General features: G+C 41.6%; 1 protein-coding gene across 3 annotated transcripts in view; it reads right to left on the bottom strand.

Annotated features, from left to right (window-relative positions):
* LOC117584247 overlaps positions 1–22,501 on the bottom strand; it is a 62,596-nt gene that overhangs the window by 9,657 nt on the left and 30,438 nt on the right. Inside the window, exon 2 of one of the 3 annotated variants that reach the window (XM_034273050.1) lies at positions 11,436–11,477. The exons of the other annotated variants lie outside the window; for them this stretch is intronic. Within the exon in view, the coding sequence (XP_034128941.1) occupies positions 11,436–11,477 (42 nt within the window). The remainder of the gene's footprint in view (positions 1–11,435; positions 11,478–22,501) is intronic. 3 annotated transcript variants of the gene reach the window in all.

Below are 22,501 nucleotides of genomic sequence, written 5' to 3'. Positions count from 1 at the left end.
CAAAGTTGAATGCTTATATTTATTAGCTGCATGCTAAATTGACTCTGGGAAGCAGGAGAATCGCTCCTCCTTTTCCGCTGCATACTTTACGGGGCCATGCAAAAATTGCACATACGCCATGTGTGACGCCAGGAACTATTCAGCATGCCAAAAGAACAAAAAACTCTTTAAAAAGTTGGTTTGGAAAACACTAGGAAATTGATAAAAACCATTTTGAACTGAAATCCAAGAAAAGTTTTCCATTGAAAAGTTTATTTGCTGCGCTTGTGTGGGAGGAAAAGTGAAATACAAATTCTATCCACAACAATGCAATGGAAAATGTGGGTTCGCTTGGGTAATTGTTGTTTACTTATCATCTATCTGTGGAGTCCATCCCCCTTTCTCTTTCTGTCCATGTATACATCTCTCTCGCCCTTTGTTACCTGTTTTTGCCTGATGCGTCGCAGTGTTGCATACAAATTGCATTTGTTGAACTTTATAATGGCAATGAAGTTGATGTTTTTACAAAGCAATTTGCTTCAACTCTCTCGCTCTCTCTCTCTCTCTATCTGTTTCGCATTTTACTACTATTTTTCTTCTTGTTCCTGTCTGTGCTTTACTGACAAAACTTTTCTGTTACTGTTTTCCCCCTGCAACACAACTTTTTCTTTGGAGGCTGAGCTCATAAATTTGTATTATGAATGCACATAGTTTTCCTCGTTTGAGCTGCAGTCTGTGGCACTCTCTCCTCTCTCCTCTCTCTCTGTGGCTCAGTTGGTGGTTGACTTTGGTGTGGTTAATGTGCATTTGGCAGCTATTTTGAAACATGTTTGTGGCTCATAAATGAAATGTTGCGGCTGCAACTCCAACGGCCATTTGCGGCCGCGGTTTAAATTAAATTGATATTTAAATACGTGAATAACTCACGAGCACATAACTCGAGAAACACACTGATTGCCATGGATATATTTGGACATTCTGCCCCGACGCGTCCATAAGGTGTGTGCAGCTTTCGAATCGCTTATAATTTAATTACAACTTTTCCCACTCCTTTCGGGTCTCACGAATACACGTGTAAGTTGCTTTACACTGAATAAATATCGCATATCTTTTCCTTTATTTATATGCTGCTGGCGTCAGCATTTACGCAAATTTCCCAGGTGCCTTATTTTTCAGTCAACAGCAGCCACAGCAAAGGGAAAAGCGCTGAAAAAGGGCAACTTAAAGTGCTTAAAGTCCATCAAAATGAATAATAAAAGACAAACTGACTGAACGACGGGCGCTTTTAAATTTTTCCCCCGCCACCAAGACCTTTGCGGGGCCTCAACTCGGTTTCGCATATCACCCATGAGGGAATGTCCGTATATGTATGTACAGATGTACTTACGTTTCACTCTTTTTTCGGTTGTGTCCGCCATTAAGCAGGTTAATGCCATCGGACCAACCCTTCAACATCAACTCTTTATGTATAGCCACGTGGGTAGGTTCACCCCGTCTCTGGTTATGCATCGCTCTGCTTGTCATCTGCACTGGCAGGGCATAGCAGAGCTCTTTTGTTAAACATCAGGCTGCATTACAATGCATGCACTGCCCCTATCCAGACCGTGCATTACCCATAGACCCAACACCACCACCCGCACTGTGGGCCCTGTGTGTGTGTCCCGCCCCTTTGTTCAAATTAAGTTTGGCGCACCTTGTTGGCTCTGTGTTGTAACTGACCCTTTTGGCGTAGTGGACTGAACTGGACTGGACTACCTGCTGAGCTGGGCAACGGCAGCACGGGGTGCGGGCGATACGATCATGTGCCATCGTAGCACAATAGTCGTAGAGGCATTGAGAGGCCTGTCCATTTGTGAACTTTCACTTGCCCATCTGTCTGACGTCCATTTGTCTGTGAGGAGTGTTTGCTTTGGATGGGCACAAAGGGCAATGAGGCAGAGACCTCCTTATGGCCGCCAGACTGCTGTTGGATAGGAAATTAATGTGAAGATTCAACAGCTGAAGGAAACGTATTCCAGTTGATTGTGTGATGGGAATTTGTGGAATAACTTAAATAATTTATAGTTATACTTCCATTGCCCATGAAAATAGCTTGATAAAACTCTCCACCATTTAAGGCTTAAGCCAAGAATTCTCGCTACATAAACTCAAAGAAAACTGTAGCCAAAAATGGCAACCTACTTAGCCAGAGAACTCCTAAAACTCTCATTAATTAGCCGTGGCTTCGTCCTCTCGCTGGTTGTTGCTGGCAAAGGAACCTCAAGCAGCGGTCGTTGTAGCAGTTGCCACAAACACAAGGACAACATTAATGCCTAAGCAGGCCTCAAAGGCGAGCACTGCCATGCCATGGCCACCTCCCTCTCCAAACCTCAACTATTTTGCAATGCAAAGCGGTGCAAAAAACCGCAGCGAGCGCCAAAAGTTTACTTTTGCATAGATAAAACCGCAGAAATACTTGCCAACTTTGCCATGTCTATGCCTTTGTGCTATATCCTCTATCTTCTGCGCTACACCAAGTGTGCAGCAACCTGGACATGTCCAGAGTCCTGCCTGGGGCAGAGAACCTTCTCTCATTTGCCTGCCCCAGAAGGAGCGAACGGCAGCCAAAAAGTGTCAAAATTATGAGCGGCTTGCTAAACAAATTTAAAACTGCATCGCTGCACGACATGGTAGGGGTGAGTGGTCAGCCCTGGGCCAAGGGGCAAACGGGTTATGCACTAGGGCTAGGCAAAAGTTTAAAGTCTGCTCTTAGGCGAAAAACACAAACCGCACAAAGTTGCAGTTGAACTGCCATGCCACAGCACAGCAACAACCAAAAAAGCAGAAAACGAGTGTGTCCAAAAACCAAAATGAATTTTCAGTGTTGCCAAGTTTTTGTGGGATTGTCGGCTGCAACGAAGTTACAGAGCGGAAGTGGAAGTTGGAGGAGGGCAAGAGCTACGCATATTATTTGTTCAACGCTCGCAAGGCGAACCCGGGCGCTAAACTAAACGCTTGCCATAAATTCATTTGGTAAGGCAGCACTGGCCATAAATTTCCAGCTATCGATTGGACCGGAAATCCAACGCAGATTTCCTGGAGAAGCCGAGCACCGGAAGGGTAAGCATCCTACGCGAGGGAGCATGTCCGAGTTCAGGCTACAGCAACACCCAAAAAATGCATGTTACAAATGCAACGCAAAACCAAATGCCAAAGGCGATAAAATAGTCTACGCCCTTCGAACGCAGTCAAGCGAGAGCAAGGGTACAGTCACTTGTATGAAAGGAATGCTAAAAAGGAGTGGACACTTTTTATATTTGTAAGCAAAGTGTGAGAAACTGATGCAAGTCTCAGCTGAGCACCCGATCTGGTAGGGAGGTTTCTACATCCGCATTCTATAAGATATTTTCCATGGCATTCTTAGAGTGTTTCTGTGATTCCACTGCATCCAAGCAACTTTTGTCACCTTCCCTTTGCTCTCTTTTTGTTGCTACAACTTTCTGTTCAATAAATCAGATTTATGTTTCGGCTGCCAATTGGGCTGTGCCGAAAATGTTGTTCGATACGGCCAAAAGCATGGCAACAATTTAGGGAAACAAAAACGTAATAAAGGATACAAAAATAAAACAAAACGCAGGGGAAGCGGAAGTCAGAGAAGGAAGAGAATTGGAAGCCAAAAAGGGCAAGAAGAGAAACTCATTTATGGATCCCACAGCTCGTCGTGAATGTGCCAGCAATTAAAGGCCAACAACTGGCGCGGCAATGATTCATTGAAGGTGCGACAGTTAGGATCCCGTCGACTCTCATTATGACCTTTTTTGGGTGGCTGCAAATCAACAAAAAAAGCCTTAATATTAATGACTTGCTGCGAAATTAATTTCTTCACTTGACTTTCACTTGGTCGCCTCGGAATGGGTAATGCAGACGACGGAAGAGATCCGATCCGATCCCCTTCCTAGTCGCAGTCGCAGTCGCAGACGCAGTCCATGTACAAGTCCATGTACCATACCCGTCCTTGCCGCCCATCCAAGTGGGTCAACATTGATTTCCGTCTGTTGATGGCCAACGATGTCGAGGCAATGGACGTCGCAGCTCATAAATATTCCAAGCGGCACGCGCTCCTCTCGCCAAACAACCGCACTCGAAGCAATCTGCCCCTGCCCGGCCCTGACGCAAAAAGTGGCAAGACGAGGCGACAAAGTTGCTCCGGGAGGAAGAGCAGGAGGTGGCATGCGCCCCAACAGTCTGGGGGCACCACTGGAGCTTGTGGCATTGATTGAAAATAAATAAATTCGTTCGGTTCTGTGGGGCTGGTCAAGACAAGCCAACACTAGGGATGCTCAAGACGAGACTGGATAATATTTCTTGGTGGGTTTTAGTTGGATTTAATTGAACTTCTAGAAAGATTGGCCCTTTGGGTGTGATTTGGGGTGGAGAAAGGATTATGTGTGCCTACAAAATTGTGTTTAAATAAATATTTAAGAGAGTGAAAGTTGCTTAGGAGAGTCGCTGCTGTCTCTCTATAAACTCTCGCATTTACATATAAGTTCAACATAAATGATAACCGTAAAATTATCCCTAAATATACAACATCTCATTTGTTTTAAAATTTCTCTGGAACTCCAATTAATTACACAGTTCAAAACGATTTTGTAGCTGCAGCGTCTTTCAGTCTTTCAGCGTCTGCGTTTGAACCTTTCCACGATTCATATTTCATTTGTAGTAATTCCTGGAAAAGGATGTCCTCACATGCGAATATTTCAGCGAGTCTCAAGCCATCATCCTGAGAGCCCCTCGTGCTGTTCATACTCCAGCGGTGCTCGCCTCTTTCGGAAACGCATTTTTCTTCATTTCTTCTTTTTGAACATTTCGTTGCCTTCGTTTTGCTTTTGCACACACACACACACACATCATTTTTTTGGTGTGCTTTCTGTAGGTTCTCTCCTGGGAATAAATATACGAGTACAAGACGAAAGTGTTTCACATGCATATTTAATGCGAGTTTGTGGAAGTTCTCATTTTCGCTGCGGGTACGTCCTTCACTCTGCTCCTTTGAGATGTTGCAATTTATTGATTTCATTTGGGTTTTATTCAATTTTTTCTTTTTCTTGTGCATTCCTTTTCATAATTCCGTGGGATGCCTTTATCGGGCCGTGACAGGCCATGGCAAAGACAGAGCTTAAGTTGCCTTTAATAAATGATGATGATGTTGCCAAATGCCTGTTGAAGGGCTTAAAATTCACGAGTGAACGAGCCAACATTAACAGTATCGATGCCCTTCCCTTTCTGGTGTAAAGTTTCTTAAGAATTTTGTGCAGGGTTTTATTTTTTTTATCAATGCACAAAGGAAGACAAGACGTTGAGCACTGGGAATTGCGAGATGGAGATGGGTATTGAGCTTAAGTCAAAATCAATTGCCTTTGATTCTGATTTAAGGTTCATTGGCTTGGTGTTTGGCTCTTATGATACGGCGTCTGCCATTGGAGCCCTCATTCTTTTCATCTCTTGTATCTCTTGGGCTGCTGCTTCTCTTTGCTCCTTGGTTCTTTAGTTCCCTGCGCTTGAGTAATTTCATTAGCCACAAAAAACTTTCAATTGATTGGTGATATACAAATATTTTTCGACAGCTTCCGATAATCCTGGGGCTAAATGCTCTCCACAGACCAGTGTCAACGGCTTCCCAAAAACCACTTGAGATTCCTTCTCCTCCTCTTTCCTATTTTTATACCCGGTACTCGAAGAGTAAATAGGGTATATTGTATTTGTGCACAAAGTGAATTTACGTAACGCACAGAAGAAACGTTTCCGAGTCATAGGCAACCAACACCAAGAATCCAATTGCCTTTCCTATTCACTCACAAAAGAAAAGAAGAACGAGAGAGCCCAGTCTTGTTTTGTTTTTACAGTTACTTTGCTCTCTCACTCGCAAACAAAAGACAGATAGAACCAAAACAACGCAACGGCGAATTATGATGGTTTCTGGATAATAAATATTACATTTATTTTCCTTTACAATTTCCGAACTTTTCTGAGCATTTTCCGATCGAGATCAAGTGAAGGAAATCTTTTCCGAGACGATTTATTTCATTTTGATTCAAGCCAGCACTCCAGCAGCGCATCTTCTTCTTCTCTTCCCTTTGTACTGACAATTACACAGTCAAATGCAAAGAGAGTTCCAAAAATGTGAAATCACCCTACACTAATTTAGTCGGCTTGCATCGAATTGCAGAGACGGATAGTCAAAGTGCTCGAAATACTAAATGTGCATCCGAATTTGCAAGTAGGAGAGCGAGTCATAAGCCACCAACACCAAGAATCCAATTGTCTTTCCTATTCACTCATACAAAGCAAAGAGCACGACAGAGCTCTGTCTCGCGTTGTTTCGCCGTTACTTTGCTCTCTCGCTCTCACAAGAAAACCAAAGAGAACCATAAAGAAAAATAAAAATCAAGAACAACGGCGCATATTGATATTTTATTTAAAATAAATCATAAATTGAACTCCCTCTATATTTTCCAATCGACTTTCCGATTGGATTCATGCCAGCACTTTAGCATTTTCTTATTCTTTTTCCTGTTGACTTCCTCATTAGCTAAAGAGAGCGAACATTCCAGATCTCTGCAGCGCAAATCCCATGCAAACTGTTTCAAAAACGTAAATTCACCCTCCACTGGTCGGCTAGTTCAAAATCACAGAGAGCATAGGCCCAACTGCACGTCCCAATATATGTGCATTAGATTTGAGAGTAGGGGAGCGCGGCCTAGGCCACCAACACCTACGCTGTTTACCTCTTTTGCATCTTCCTCATCCCCATTCCATTAGTCAAAAATTTGTCAGCGCGTTCGGTCCGGTACGGATTCGGTCCGCGAAAAATCGGGTAAAATACGGAAAATTTCGGGAAACTAAACAAGAAAAGGTATCGTGCAGCTGTGGACAACAACAACAAGTATGTGTTAGTGAAGTGTAGTGAAATCAATCAAAAATCAAGATAAATTGCGGAGGAGCACAGCGAGGCTAGAAGCAGATCGTCGATGGAAATATGCGGCAATATGTGAAAGTGAAGTGTGTGTTAGTGAAGTGAAATAAAATGTGGTGCAATGGTTGAACATTTAGTGGACAAAAAATGCGAGATCATTTGCGAAATATGCGACAATATGTGAAAGTGAAGTGTGTGTTAGTGAAATGCAGTGATATATGGTGAAATGGTTGAGCATTTAATGGGCAAAAAATGCGAGATCAAATGCGGAGGAGCACAACGAGGCTAAAAGCAGATCGGCGTTGGAAATATGCGGCAATATGTGAAAGTGAAGTGTTAAAAGTGTATTATTTTGCTTACAAATGTATGTACAGACGTACATAGAGCAAAAATGTTATAAATTTGCACCAAGGGCTTGCAATGTGTGTGTGTGAAAATGTGCCAAAAAAGGCGCTAAGTTTTCCCCTCCCTTTACCATGCAATCATATTAAAGCGCAAGAAAAAAGAAGAGGCGCAAAAAGCAAAGAGCGAGTGTCTGCGCTCTCATTTCAAGTGTGTCCTAAAAGGGTGAGGCAACCCAATTCGTGCTAGTCTGACTCTCTCTCGTTGAGTGTGTGCGTACAAGCTTCCGTCCCAATGCCTCACCCTAAAATTATGTGCCCAAAATCTGTGCTCTTATTAGAATCTCTCGCTCGATCCCGTTACACTTGTTTCGTTTCGTTCGTTTCGTCGCGTGGGTTACGTATGCATGTGTGTGAAGAGGACAATAAGTGCTTCAAGACACATGCGAAAAGAAGAAGCGCAATGAGGAAAAGAAGAATGTAAAAGGCAAGTGAAAATTGATTATTTATGTTTGTCTTACAGTTTTTTTTTTGTCGCTCGTATATTTTTCGCTTCCTTTTGTTATTTTGTTTTTGTTTATTACCGTACCCTACGGCTTTACACTCTCGAAATTAACCAAAAACAATTCTCCTTATACTTGCACCTCTCGATAAGTGAGTGTGGGTGCGCGCAAAGGAAGTTTTTAATTAACGTGATTAAATTGGCTTTCATCCTCCCATTCCCTGGTTCTCTTTGCATAATTTTTATACCCGGTACTCGAAGAGTAAAATTTTATAAAAAACCGCTAAGGTACAGATGTAGTAGTGAGTGCCGGGTATAAAAGAAACGTCTCACACGTCCCTTCTCGTTCCCTCTGCTGTTATCATTTCAGAGCTCAGCTGAAGTGAGTTTTGGTCTGGGGATTTGTTGGTGCGTTTATCGTACATTAAACCCGGTGAACAAGTGCCATGTCTGTTCGTCCCAACTCTCTGTGCCCCTCTGCTCTGGGGAGCCCTTGCACTTTGAACTCTGTCTGAGGGTTGCTCTGTGTGAATTTTTCTTTGAGCTGTTACCCTTTTTTCTCACTCCTCCTTTTTTCAGAATTGTTTGCTCTAAGTAATTGAATGGCTCCGACACTGGCTCCGACTTCGGCCTCAGCTCGAAGTCTTACAATTATCTGTACGGAAATGCAGTTGGCTCCCCTTTACCTTTGCTCTCCTATCTGCTGGCATCCCCCTTGCCGCACTTTGGCCATTGTAGTTGCCGCCTCTCCCTACTCTAATGGAGGCTAATGAACTGTGGCAATGCGAGAAGGAGAGCGAGAGAGAGAGAGAGAGAGTTGGAGCAGGTAGAACTTGTGCGTATACACAAATCTAATTAGTAAAGATGATGATGATACAATGTGATACCACAATATAATTGTGGCCTGGCTCTTATGGGCGAATCCTTTGTGAAGGTTTAGCGGCGGTAGGTAAGAAGAGTGGGATATACGGGCGTGTTATGAAAGTGTATAAAAGAGGAACCCCAAGGGAAGACCTTAAGGGACTTTAAATATTATATGAAATATAATAAATTTCCATATTGCCAGATGATTTTAATGGCATTGCATATGTGTTTGTATGAGCCCTATTTAATACTAATTAACAAATGTAATCCGCTGTCTAGTCTGTCTATCTATCATAGAATTCTTTTAGCTTTCTGACTGCATTCACAAACATCACAAAATACTTTGATTAAATATTAAATGGATCCAATTAACACTTCAATTGTATTCCCTTTAACCTTTTTTTTAACCATAAAACTTGTATTTATTGAGCAAACAATCTTACGAAAGTGAACGTTATTTGTGCAACAAATTTGATAGAACTTAAGTAAAGAGAATGCATCACAAGAAAGAGCGGGGAAAATGCAGTGAAATGTTTACCTTATCTATAAGCAACACATGCATTGGCTGCATTCGACAGCTGTTCACTGCAGCACTCGTATAACTTGGTTACCAGCCCTTCCAGCTATTTACATACGAATATTCCAAATAGGAATAAAAAAGTAATTACAATTCCATGCTGCCAGCAATAAAATCTGGTCGCTTGCATATGTATCTGGCATCCATATATTACGTATATATTTAATAATTAATCTTTGTTGTACGAATGTTTGCATTAAATTAAAATCGACAACGAAAGCAGGAAAATGTTTTATATAAATCTATGCACTCCACACGGCTAAATCCCTCTCTATCCCCCTCCTTCAAACTGCTAAACAAATGAAAGCCTTTACGAGGTTTTTGCGGGTCACAAATTGAATTTGCCAATTGTCCATTTGATTGTTTGGATTGGTGTCCAGTCCCGTGCTATCCTGTTCTGTCCACTTGGTGTCCGCCCTAAAGGAGGACAACTAAATATTTGTTTAAAATAAATTCCAGTCGATATTTGAATATTTCTGTGCCCTAAAAAAGAGTGCCATGAATATTGTATTCTTATTGTAATGCTTCCATCAGTTTTCCCATAGAAATTATCTAAAATATTTCAGTTAAATATCACAAAGCGGATAATAAAATGTTTTTCCACATGGAACGATGACTCTGCCAGGGTATTTGAAGGTTGGACACCACATTTATCCTTTCGTTTTTATTTATTTTGCTTTGGTGTGCATTTATTGTCATGCATGAATATGCAGATGCATAGATCCAATGGAATCTGATTGTTTTTAGAGCGTGGGTTCCGGCATTTGACAGTTTAGGAGTTTTCGGGCAAATAAATTGGCAGTTGAGCAAACAAAATGGCAATTCCTATATTCCATAAACGCGTATTTAAGCTGGGTGTTGTGCTGCTCGGTCTGGGGTCATTCCCTTCTTGAAAACATGGCCACAACACCATAAACATTGACCCACATTTCAATTTATTTTATTCGCTACGCCACTGTCGCTCTCGCCGGTGGCTCTTCCGTGATTTGTGCGAGAAAAACACAAAATGAAAGTAATAAATTTTCGCAAAAACATGCTACGGGTTTTGTTTGTTTCTCGCCCGCACCATTACATTCAACCAACAACCCCAGCCCCCAAATGTTGCCACTTCTAATGGTATTATATCTAGGTCGGAGAGTCAGTAATACCAGTAGTCGGTGGTTTATGTATAGCCCCCGACATTTCCAGTCAAATCAGCGTCAAGTTCTAGCCAATGTTTCAATTAAACTAAGTTCGCTGCAAATCATCTCGCCCAGACCAGACTGTTGACAGACAAGAGCCAGACAAGTCACGTTTTCACTCTGAGCCACTGACACGAGCGCCAAGAGCTATATACGACTACGACTACGAGTATGGTAATGAATCGGTTGAATAGAATAGAGATACCCTTATATGGAGATGGGGTCATGTGCGGTAGAAGTTTGTTGCGGAAATGGCAAAAAGTCTATTGAACTTGAAATACCACTAACAGATGTCTGATGCTTTAAAATGAGGCATGAGCTGATGGCTTTAGTTCCTTTTAGTTCCTTCTAGTGTATTTCTATCTTCGTCGTATTATTCTCATGCTCCCTGCCTATTTTTGCATGGCAAGCGTCTGTCGACGCCAATTTTTAATTGAATATTCAAGGCACATACGATGGCACAGCCGCAGCGCTTTTCAAATTGATAGACAGGTCTCCAGTGGGTGCGGTGACAACGAGGGGTGCACCGAGAACAGCGGCAGCAAAGCAAATAGTGTTCCCCCTAGTCTCGAAGATAAAGCGAGAGGCAGATCCGTTCTGTGCTCTCTATTCATAGTGTAAATATTTGCAAAACGACGACAGACGGCAGCTGAGGTTCTGTGTTGGGGGAGATCTTGTTGTTCGCTGACCAACAAATTGGTCACGATCGTTAAGCAGACGCCTATTGTAATGTATATGGGATAGGATCGTTCGCAGGTCATCTACCCGGTGTGGCGCACCAACGACAGATGCATTTATGATGAAGATGATGATGATGATGTGATGATGGGGGCGTATACGGCGAAGTTCAATGCAACGGAAGTGCCGGCAATTGTCAGGAGTGGTTCAGTTTTGGTGTGGTCTCAGTACACTTCACTTGGCACACGGACCACACACTCATGCACTCCCATAGAATCATGGAATCATAGAAGATGAGGGGCTGTGAGAGGCTGGCAACTAACATGTGGGTGGGTTTTATGCTGTTTTGAGTACTTACATGGCCATCGTTGCCGTCTTCTAATGTCTTTCCAGCACTTACCTGCAACAAGAGTGGAGATAAAGAAGAGAACAAAAATTATTGCAGTTGTACCAAAAAGTTGATCGTGGGTTGCTCGAAACAAAGTTGCAATTGTCTAACTGGAAGTTCTGTTTCTGTTTCTATTTCTGCTGCTGAGTTCTGTCTGTGCCACTCACTAATGTGCGCAACCATTTCGGGGCTGTCCAAAGTTTTTACTCTTTTTTTTATAGTACTAGTAGTAGAGTATAAAAACAGTTGCTGGCAGTTCTCAGCAAAGTGCTTAATGCCAGTGTTGCCCAACCAGCCCAAGAATAGTTGGGGGAGTGCTCAACGGACGCACTTCAAAGTTACTTACTCCTACGTCTATTGGTAGGTAGCCTAGTCGGAGACCCTGAGTGTATTGCGGAACACACTCGTACTTGGAAAAGTCCACTCAAAATCAAGGAAACAAGATTGTGTGAGGTTTCATTTTTAATGAGAATTAGCCAGAAATGTAAGCAAAGAGATGAGTTTCAGCATTCCACTGCAATATCATAGAATTTACCAAGATAATCTTTTGGCCAGTAAAACTGCAATCCCCATCTCCCATTTACCTTCTTTCTCACCAAAAGTTTCCCCCTCATTGTAGTTTTTTTCTGTGCAAATCAACTCCTCTCCTCCATAATCATAATCAGCTCATTTGCAAACATACATAAGCCAAAAACCAAGCGACGAACGGCCCCCGCATGGCTGGCTCTGCTCACGCGTGGGTGTGTCTCCCTGTGCCTGCTGCTCCCTGGCCTGGGCTCTTCTTTTTTACGTGTCTGTTGTTGCAACAAGCTGCAACTTGTTGAGTCATTTTGGTGTTTAGTATTCAAGTGTCGGCCTCCAATGGCTAACGAGCCATCAATCATCGGACGAACTACCAATTGCCAGCGAAAACTAAAAACCGAAAAAGTTTTGAGACGCCTGTCCAGTCGCCAGCAACATGTTGCACAGCCACAATGTTGCCTCAACATGGATGATATATGAACGTTTCTTGGGTTTAAAATATATGATTAAATATGACGGGAGAGACGGGGACTCGCTTTGGGGCTGTTGACAAGTGAAATTGCATTCCACTCACCACAAAACTGAAAACTCAAAACTCAAAACTTAATTGCCGCGGTTAATGTAATGTATAATATTACCACGGATGAAGCCTTCCCATGCCTATCAAACAATGTTTTCCGACTTTTTGTTTGGTTTGCTGGAAAAACTTTCACGCAAACAATGCCGGAGACAGGCCAACAAATTGTTGCAGTCAGGCTCACCTCATTTTTTTTTTGTTGCTTGCATCAAAATCAATTTTGCCGTGGGTGGTCGGGCCTAGGCCGTGCCTTAATTTAATTATTGCACAAAAAACAAACACAACCGAAGAAAACCCAAGTAAAAGATTGCATTTGCACAATTGAAATAGTTTTCAATCAACAAAAAGTCAATTAATGCGCCATAAAACGCCACCAACACATGTCGCTCCAGTTGTTCCCTCCTGCCCGCTAAATGATTTTTTAATTGCTCCGTCAGACGTGGAGAGCAGCAGCTGGCGGCAAAATCTTAGACAATTGGCTAACTGGAAAATGCACAAAAATGGTTGAGTTGAGCTGGCTAATTGCATTGCTGATTTTTCGTTTGCAGTTTCCATCAGGGTTTTTGCTCTTGTGGCTTGTGGATAATCTAGTGATTTGCGAGTGTCTTTTCATTGATTTTAGACTAAAAGGATTCAAAGTGTACAAATTATTTCGCAACTGTATAGTATTTTATTGTATTTAGAGTTCTAAAAGCATGTTGTGGCTGATTTCCCGGGATTTTCCACTGTGCTGCTTTAATCACTGCATATCAAGTGACTGTCGGTCGCATTTTCCAAGCATTTATTTTCGTTGACACACAGCCAATTCTATTTCCATCGCCTTGGCTAAGGGAATTTCCTTCAATTTGTAAGTGATTGGTGTCAACTGCTGTTGAATAATTTGCCATACGGAAAAAATATTCAAAATTCGTTTAGAAAGTGCGTGAACATAAACGCCTCCAATTTTCGAGCTGTCGCTGTTGCTGTCGATTGTGGTGTTGGGGCCAAGCCCGCAAGTTGCCAGACCAACAATCTAATATTCATGCACTCCAAGAAACTGTCAACAAATTATGCAAAAAAGAGAGAGAGAGAGAGAGAGAGACAGGCAGGAGTATTCTCTGCCAGCAGTCACAGACATAACAGGACCGAGACCCCAAGACTCCAAGAAATATTCTCATGCAGATACTGGGAGAGAAGAAGTGGGCGCGCGCGACAATTAGTACATCATTGACACCATGTGCGACAAACGGAAAGAATGGAGGGAGGGGAAACGAGTAACGGATAAAGAGTGGATCTTCTGGGAAGAAAGAGTGCGAAGATGGGGGAAGGAAAAGGGAGAGAGAGCGAAGGAGATGTTGAGCTCTTTTGTGCTCGCTGCTGTCTTCCCAAGAAATGGAGCATTTTATGCTCCAATAAAAATAATTAAGTGGCGTAATTGATAATGACTTTTTGGCTTCGTTTTTCAGTTGTGTTTTTATTATTTTATGTCATAATTTTGTGAATTTATGGCATCATTTTGGAAGGCGTCGCCAGTATGGGTTAAGTGTGTGTTCTGCTCTCTTGTGGATACCCTGGAAGAGGGTATGATGATTGTGTGTTGCTGTCTAAAAGGCGGAACAGAAAGGATGGCTGAACTCTTAATATTGGCAAACGCTAATTGCTGCTGAACAAATTATATAGTCAAATCCTATCTATAGCTAATCATGATCCAAATCAGATCCACACACACAACCAATCTCCAAGGGTATCTAATGCTTCGGTTCGCATAACACGGAGCTGCATTCATGTTTTATTTGTATTCCCATTTTTTTGTGGTGACAGAAGCGTGACAACAATTTTATAATCGACGTTGATAAGCGGGCCAAACGGGTAGGGGGGGGGGGGGAAGTAGGCATTCAGTCGGGTTAATATATGTTGGGAGAGGAGAGGATGGGCGGTGTGGATGCAAATGAGCAATCATCCAATTATGAATGTTTGTCGGATCTGTCGGAATGAAAGTGGAGGCGATGGGGAGACGCACTTAAAATGTCAGCAAAGATCAGTGTTTTTTAGTGTGGAATAAAGTGAAGTTAATCGGTGAACAAATTGCAGATGAACTTTGGGCCAGTGGCTTTTGAAATTGTATGGAAAATTGTTTGAACTATTTATAGAAGAACTTTCAGAAACTTTCATCACAAAAGCTGAGAAATAAATGTTCACCGTCTTTAAACATTTTTCTACTCATCTTTAATCAGCCATGAGCCTGTCCTTTCATTCTACTTAAACTTATTCCTGATAACAGCCATTATTAAGAGCATTCCCTGCAGCTCACAGTACTACAATTTTGTAGCTCAATTCTGTGCCAGTTGATTGAGACTTCAACATTGATTTAGTTGCATTTCCTGTCGGCTGCCATCCTGATTCGCTTTCAATTCGGCCTCAGCTTCAATTTTTCATCTGTTCATGCGCCCCCAAAGTGCATCAACAATTCCCAGCATGATTCTTCTGCTTGTCTGCAGTACAGTTGTGTACACAGTGACTAAGTCAAGTTCGTGAAAATGAAAGAAAAAACTTGTTCAAGCGCTGCCATTGACAACCAGAGAATGCCATGCTGCAACGTGCAGTGACAACAAGAACATAAAAAGTATCAAGTGCTCTGTCGAATCGTTGAACTTTTGAACACGCCCCAACCTCCATGGACACCCTCCCCACCGTACCGCCCCTGACATTACCACTCGAATGCCTACTACCAGAATGAAGCAGGCGGCTGCCATTGATGGCCTAAGAGCCAGAGCCAGAGCTAGAGTCGGCCCAGAGTCAGAGTCAGAGTCAGAGTCAGAGTCGGGGAATGCTATTAAAGTGATCTATGGGCTTGTTGAAGTTGCCAATATTGTGAGCGTAAATATAAATTGCTGGCAAACACAATATAAATTATAGTTGTGTGTACAAACACAACTCTATGTCAGCGTACAGAGATTTCCAGAAGTTTCAAACTATTATTTCACTCTCTACACAACGGAGACAGACAGTTATTGTGTGAGTAAGTCAACGAATGAGTCAAATGAATGAAGCGTAGAGTGAGGTGATAGAACGCCAGAGAGTTTTAGACTTGAAGAAAATAGAGTTATAAATCGATCTTTGTGGGATTATTTATATTAGTCTAGTCCCTAAACCCACAGAAATGATTTACTAATCAATTATGCAGATCTTTGCCTCTTCTACGTTTAGCGAAACGCAAAACGAACGGGGAATGGTTATCGCTATGGGTTTTTCCCTAACCAATTTAATTCAAATCTATTGATTAACTGAAATAGACAACACAGGAAGTTCAGTGATTAGCTTCTTGGTAGCGAATCCCACAATTCGTTTCTCTCTTTTCTTGGCGTATTTTTTCAAAGTTAATCCCACAATAAATCTCTTTTCCCCACCCATTTGCACAGAAGGTAATTAGCAACGCCCACTTTCGGTTTCGCTTTGGTTCGACTCGAGTTGGGAGCATTTCAAAATGTATCCAACAAATGCATAACTTTTCCAGTGGTCTCCAGCCCCCACTCAATGTGTCGTGTCCGAGAGTTCGATTCCGATTTCAATTTCATTTTCGCTTTTGCTTTGGCTTTTATTGATTGTAAATACTTGTGTTCAACTTTGGTTAGTGCCAAGTGCTGCATGTGTCACTTTTACGTTGCTTTGTGTTATTTACATTCGACTTGGAAGTGGCACAGCACAGCCGCACAGCCAAGGGAGACCCTAAGACCCCCTACCATACGGAAATCTGCCCTTCAATGTCGTAACCAACCTAAACAAGGTAAAATCAGGGGATTGTGTACACCATAAAATGCAGTTGAAGTTGTTATAGTAATTGAATGGGGATTCAGGTGGGTCTTGTCTCCATTGTAGCTTTAAATTGTTTATATTGTGGCTGTGAATTATCTGTTAAATAAATAATCTGTTGCATAAACATGGAATGTGATTACATTTAATGATAATCAACTGTTTATTATTATATTTCACATTCGAAAATTGTACAAGAAATGATTGATCTATGATCTACAGGGTAACCACTTCAGATATTCAGATTACTTCTTTATCCTTTCCTAACCAAACCCATAATTATCCTATCAAAAGACTGCGATGCTCCCATAATGTGTCGTATAATATTTGACATGTTTAGGGCGGTTCCTAGAACTTTATCAAATAAAACTTCACCTGCCCGTCTGCATTCAAGCCTGATCTTTCATGTATAAATTCCTTAAATGCAAACCTATCATTATCATATTATAGCCCCATAATATTCGACTCTCAAAATGCATGTCCAGCAGCCAATTACCGGGAGATATTCATCATTGGAGGAGAGAAGAGTGGCCTCAGCATGACCTCCATATCGTCTCACTCATCACCCGACAACCTAAAACCGAAGCACGAACTCTGAACTCTTTGATCAATTAGGTAGGGCAGTGGAGTGGCGTGATGGGGACCTGCACTTGCCACCAATGTGGTGCTTCTGAGGCAGAGGATGCTCTCTGCGAGAGATGGATGTGTGCTACCGCCTCCCCATCCATTAGAGACACGCAAGAATGGGGTGTGGTGTGGAGGAGTCTCGTTCCCGTCTATAATTTGTTTGAAGAAACTGTCCCCAGTGTCCCACTTCAAGCTGTCAGCATTTGATGGCTTACGGTGGCCACTATGCAGTATCCACTATCCAGACCCCCACCGACTGCATGCAGTCCCCCACTCAAACCCAATTAAGCAATTTGTGGTCGACCATCACATGGCTCACGCACACACGACGTCGGCATTGGCATTCAAAAGAAACCTCTAATCTTGGCCAGCTCTTTCGGGCTGGCGCTGGCACTGGCACTGGCACTGGCACTGGGAATTTGTTTGGGGATGGGGCTGGGGCTGGGGCTGGGGCTCTGGGTTTGGCTTGCTCTTTCCCCCATAAAATCATCATCGTGCGGCGTGTGTCCGATCTCCGATGAGACATTTGACACAATAAAAAGAGAGTTTTATGTGCATTTAATGCTCAGGGAAAATATTATTTTACTATCAATAATAAAAACAATTTTCACTTTGGCTCAAAATACAAAATGATTTTTTTTGATTATTTTTATTTGATCGCTTGACTTCTGTGGCATGAAAGGGAAGGTTTTATGACCGTTTATTAGATAAGTAATAGTCGTAGATACAAATGGGGTTTATGAGACTTATTGTGGGGTTGGAAACGGGGTCAGAGGTTTCAGATCTCAAACATTTTAGAGGGTGATGTGAAATTTGATAGAGCTGTGAACTGATTTTTGGAGTCCCAATGGAATTATAATTGATAGAATGGTCCAAAAGAGTTCAGAAAAGTGAAAGTTGGAAGGGGAACTTTATTGTGGAAGACATATCGAATACCTTTCAGAACATTCAGAAGCTAAAAGTGGCTTTTGTTTACTTTAATTTACATCCAATTTAATGCAAAGTTTATTAACCTTTCAACGCATTTATTGGTTACCTCAAACAACTCCAAACTTGAACTCAACTCGACTCAACTTGGAACACTCTGTTCAGAATTAATGGCTGATTCTACTTAGCACAAGTCAGAAGCGCAGCTGTCATAAATTTTGGCCAAAATGTGACCCAGAAATGCCGCGAACCGAGTGACTTGAAGCATAATTCATTGGACAAGTGCAGAGAGGAGTAGAGAAGTGGCTGCCTTGGCCAAATGATTTAATTAAACTGAAAATTAAAAACACAACACAAGCGCCAAGAGCTAAGACCGAATGAAGGAATGAAGGAATGAATGGAAAAACGCAAAAAGCATATTATCCATCTGACAGAAACAAGACAAGAAGTCAACTTGTGCTGTAGAGGGGAATGTGCCATCAGCGGAATGTCAGAGAGTCATCATACATCAACATCAACATCAACATCAACATCATCACAGTCATCATCGTCATCGTCATCGTCTTTATCTGTATCTAGTATATGGCTGCTATCTTCACATAAAAACGGACATCAATTCAGTGAGCTGCCTTGCATACGAAAGTATCTAATGGAAATCATCTTGATACGGACCAGACCAAGACAAAGCCCACTCTCCATCCAGTCCATGCATTCGATGGTTGGATAGTTCGTCCGTTCGTTTGACGGCAACATTGTAAGAGTATATAATTGACGGCATGCCTGACTGCCGCCAAAGCCAGTCTACATGCTTGACTGAATGACTCAATGCGTGCACTTGGCAATTGCCACTGTACGGGTCTTGGGTATCTGTATCTGCGATGCAATCAGTGGACGCCGCTGGCCGCCTCTCTCCCCAGTTCTCTCTGTTACGTACCACCCGCATTTTCAATCAGTTTATGTCAGTTGAAAGATTTGACGAGGGCTTCAATTTTCATTTTCCATTTTCCATTTTCCATTGTTTTTTTTTCTCTCGGTAGTCAATTCAATTTCCACAGAATTTTCATAACCAAATTCGGTGCCATGCCGCAATGGGACAGGGGAAACCTACTTGTCTGTCTGTCAGTGCATGTTCGTATTTGGTTTTTAGTTAGTGGAGCCGCTGGATCCCTAAGCCACAGTGTTGGAATGTCAGAAAATTTCCCGGAATTTGTTGGCAATTTCTGTGGTTTATTTGCTCTTGCTAGTTGTTTGAAGAAACCGTGCAAATGTTATATTAATCAGGAAAATTACATCAAACTTTCTATGAAATTACTTTAGTTCCCTTATATTGTGTTCCTTTGCTCGAAAACTTCTCATACTATTACCATTAATAATATTATGTTCCAGTTCAGCGCTAACAAAGGAAATGTTGTATATTTTTCTGTGGAATTTGTCCCCTCAATTCTCATTGTATTCACAGAGCGGCGACCCATCCATCGATGATGTCTTCGATTGGCTTCATTTGGTTGCTCAACATGCGCGCTGTTGGGCTTCATTAACTTTTGCTCCCAGATTGAGACATTTGCACCCAATTGGAACCTTTCGAAAGCAATCGCCAGCAAGGCATATTTAATATATTGCCAAAAGGAATCCCTCTTTTTTTTCTCATGCATGAGTGAGCCTTTTGCGGGAGGGAAATCTTTGATTCTGCTCTTGGGATTTTGATTACTGTTTGGAATTGTTCTTTTCCCTTTTGTTTATGCAGTCATCGGTAAATTGCTTTGTTTGTACAATTGTTTCTGCCTCATACACATTCTTTTTCCTACATTTCTGAATGCACCTCAAGTGTTTATTGCAAGTAAAAAGTGCCACTTGCACTTGGCTACAGATGCTACAGCAATCCAATTGATGGGAACTTGCAGCAGTGCAACGAGATGCAGGGAGTGGGAGTGTTTGGAGCATTGAACTCAAGGTGGAGTTCGCTGGGGAACATTTTCAAGGTAGATTCTTCAGACAAAGATAAACACTGCCGAGAAATCCAATATTCATATTTCTTCCACAAAACTTTTTCTAAACAAAACAAAACAAAAAAAAAGATTCCCCAATTCCCCTGTACATTTATAAAAGGTTTACAACTCCGAAAAGTTATTCTTTTCGTTTAAAAATAGAGAGAGAACTCTTTCATTTGATTGGTTTGGAAATGTATATGTGAATGTTATTGCATTCAATTGAATTATGAATTCTCCTTTCAATGAGACTCGAGTGGATTACTTGCATTTCAATTACGAAAGCCCACGAAATGATTTCTGAATGCAAAAAGTTGCAAATGAATTATTGACTTCAACTTCCAGTTACATGTATGGTTTCCAGCTTGCTATTGAAATTCGATATTAATTGGAATATAAGATACGAATTTATGTGAGCTTCAATTAAGATAAATCAATTCAAAAGGAAATCAATGTATATGTGTGTGTCTGCACATACCTTTTGTATGCCAAAATATGCTAAGGAAACCTTTAAAGCTGCGAATCATTTGTTTGATCAGGTGACAGGTGACTTTTCCTTTAGTATGTACAGCCGTGAAATGTAGAATGAATGGCATAGAATTTGTAATGCACATTAATTCTAAACATGTTAAATATCTTGCTTAAAAGCTGCATCTAATTATCTTTCAACTTCTTCTTGTACCAGAACAGTTTCAAGAAATAACTTTATTCGTTTGTCCTCTTTTTCTCCAAGTTTTCTACGATACGATATCTTCTTCGGGTTGACTCCCATCCACCCAATGTCACCGCATTATAAAATGAACAATGACGATGTTTGAACAAAAATGTTTATAATTAATTCCAACTTCACCCTTTCCATCAAATCTGTCTGATGATGTTAGACGTGTAAACACAAATCAATTGGGGCATGGGCCTACAAAGGAGACCTGCCAACGTCAAGACCACACAGCCAAAGGTTGAGCCAAGTCTTCAACTTGATTAATGGCCCAATCCGGCAATCCAGAGAGTAAAACCCCGACAAGAAAAGTGTACTTTTTCGTGCGAGCAAATGGGGAAATGAGAAAATTGAAAAGCCAATCGCATTGAGGGAATTTTGTACACTTTTGTATTGATATTGTGCCGGCAAACAAGCAGCATCCAGAACAAATGATGTGCCTGGGCCGTTCAGATTCGACAGGGCAATCAAAATGAAGTTACCTTCAGTGCGGGGTATCATTAATCACCGCACAAGCGGCGGTCGGAGGGGGGTACCCTGTAATTGGAGTAGAAGAAAGCAAAGCGAAAAAAAAGAAACACCAACAAAGCAGCAACGATTTAAAACAAATTAATAGCTGGGGAGCAGCACGCTGAAGAAAGAGGTTTTGTGGGTTAAGGTAGGGAAGGGTTAGGGGTTAGCACAGAACTCACAGTTCCAATATTTAATTAGTTTGCAGAACAATAGCCAAAGGCTCTATCGAGCTGGAGCTTTTGGAGACGAAGAGTATATTGTTTTAAAGAAATGTATTCAATGCATATTTTCCTCTTGTGAGGATTGTTTTGATTACTTTTGTGGGAGATCAACAGCTCCTACTTTGAAAATATTTATCTAACAGTTTGTATTTGGTTAAAGTCTCTGTAGAGACCTTCTGCCTACTAAGGTCCCATTGTGATCTAATAAATGATATATTTACCTGCCTATAGGGTACCTAAAAGTTGCGTTCTAGTTGCTGTTTGCTTTGGGAAAAGTGTCTGGAAGTTCAGTTTAATTAAAGCCACAAGCCGTTGCCCAGAAGGAACTAGACAGATAGATACAGACAAACGAGATAGAGATATGTTTGAAGAGGGAAGCCATGAGCCATGAGTCGAGAGTGCTGCTTGCGCTCTGACCAACGGCAAGTGCAAACAGTTTGGCCTTCATTGGCTTTTGCATTTTGATCAACGAAAGGGGTGGGTGTCGAGAAGAAGGTTGTGGCAGTGGCTGTGCGGTAGACTGCTCCACTCTGCCACTACACCCAAAGCTCTCTTTATCCAAACGCCAGACTTGTTGAAGCCCTGCCACAATGAGTGCTGCCAACCCGACTGGACGGGAGGACTGCCAACCTCTTCATATTTTTGCTCGCAAATAATTAAAATTGTAAGCAAAACCTACAAAAATAATACAAGAGAAAAATATAAGGAAAAGTAAATAAAACCAACAAGAAAATGCCACGAAAAATGAGTGGGAAAACATAAACACAAATTAAAGGCAAAGCAAAGGAAGCGCGAAAAATAGTGCAAAATAAAATGAGAAAACGAGGACAGCAAATAAAACAGCAAAATAAAAAAATAAAAAAACAAATAAATGAAGAAAAAACTATAAGGAATACTCGTTTCGAAGGTGCTGAAGCCATGGATACTCTAGCAGATCTCTTTGAGTTTTTATGGCAGCTAAAATTGCTAATATAATTTAATTCCAAGCCATCCGTTTGCATTGATATTAAACGATAAATTCGCAGTCAGTTAAAGTCAGTAGCACAGGATTCCTTCAAAATGATAATGCCAAATGAGAGGGTATAAAAAGATTAAAGTGAACACCAAAAGTACGAAGAAAAATCTACAGTAGAGGAAGGCAAAGGAGGAAAAGAGCCATG

The sequence above is a fragment of the Drosophila guanche genome, unplaced genomic scaffold (genome assembly GCF_900245975.1).
Source record: "Drosophila guanche unplaced genomic scaffold, DGUA_6, whole genome shotgun sequence".
Taxonomy (NCBI): Eukaryota; Metazoa; Arthropoda; class Insecta; order Diptera; family Drosophilidae; genus Drosophila; species Drosophila guanche.
This window is presented reverse-complemented; position numbering and strand designations above follow the sequence as displayed.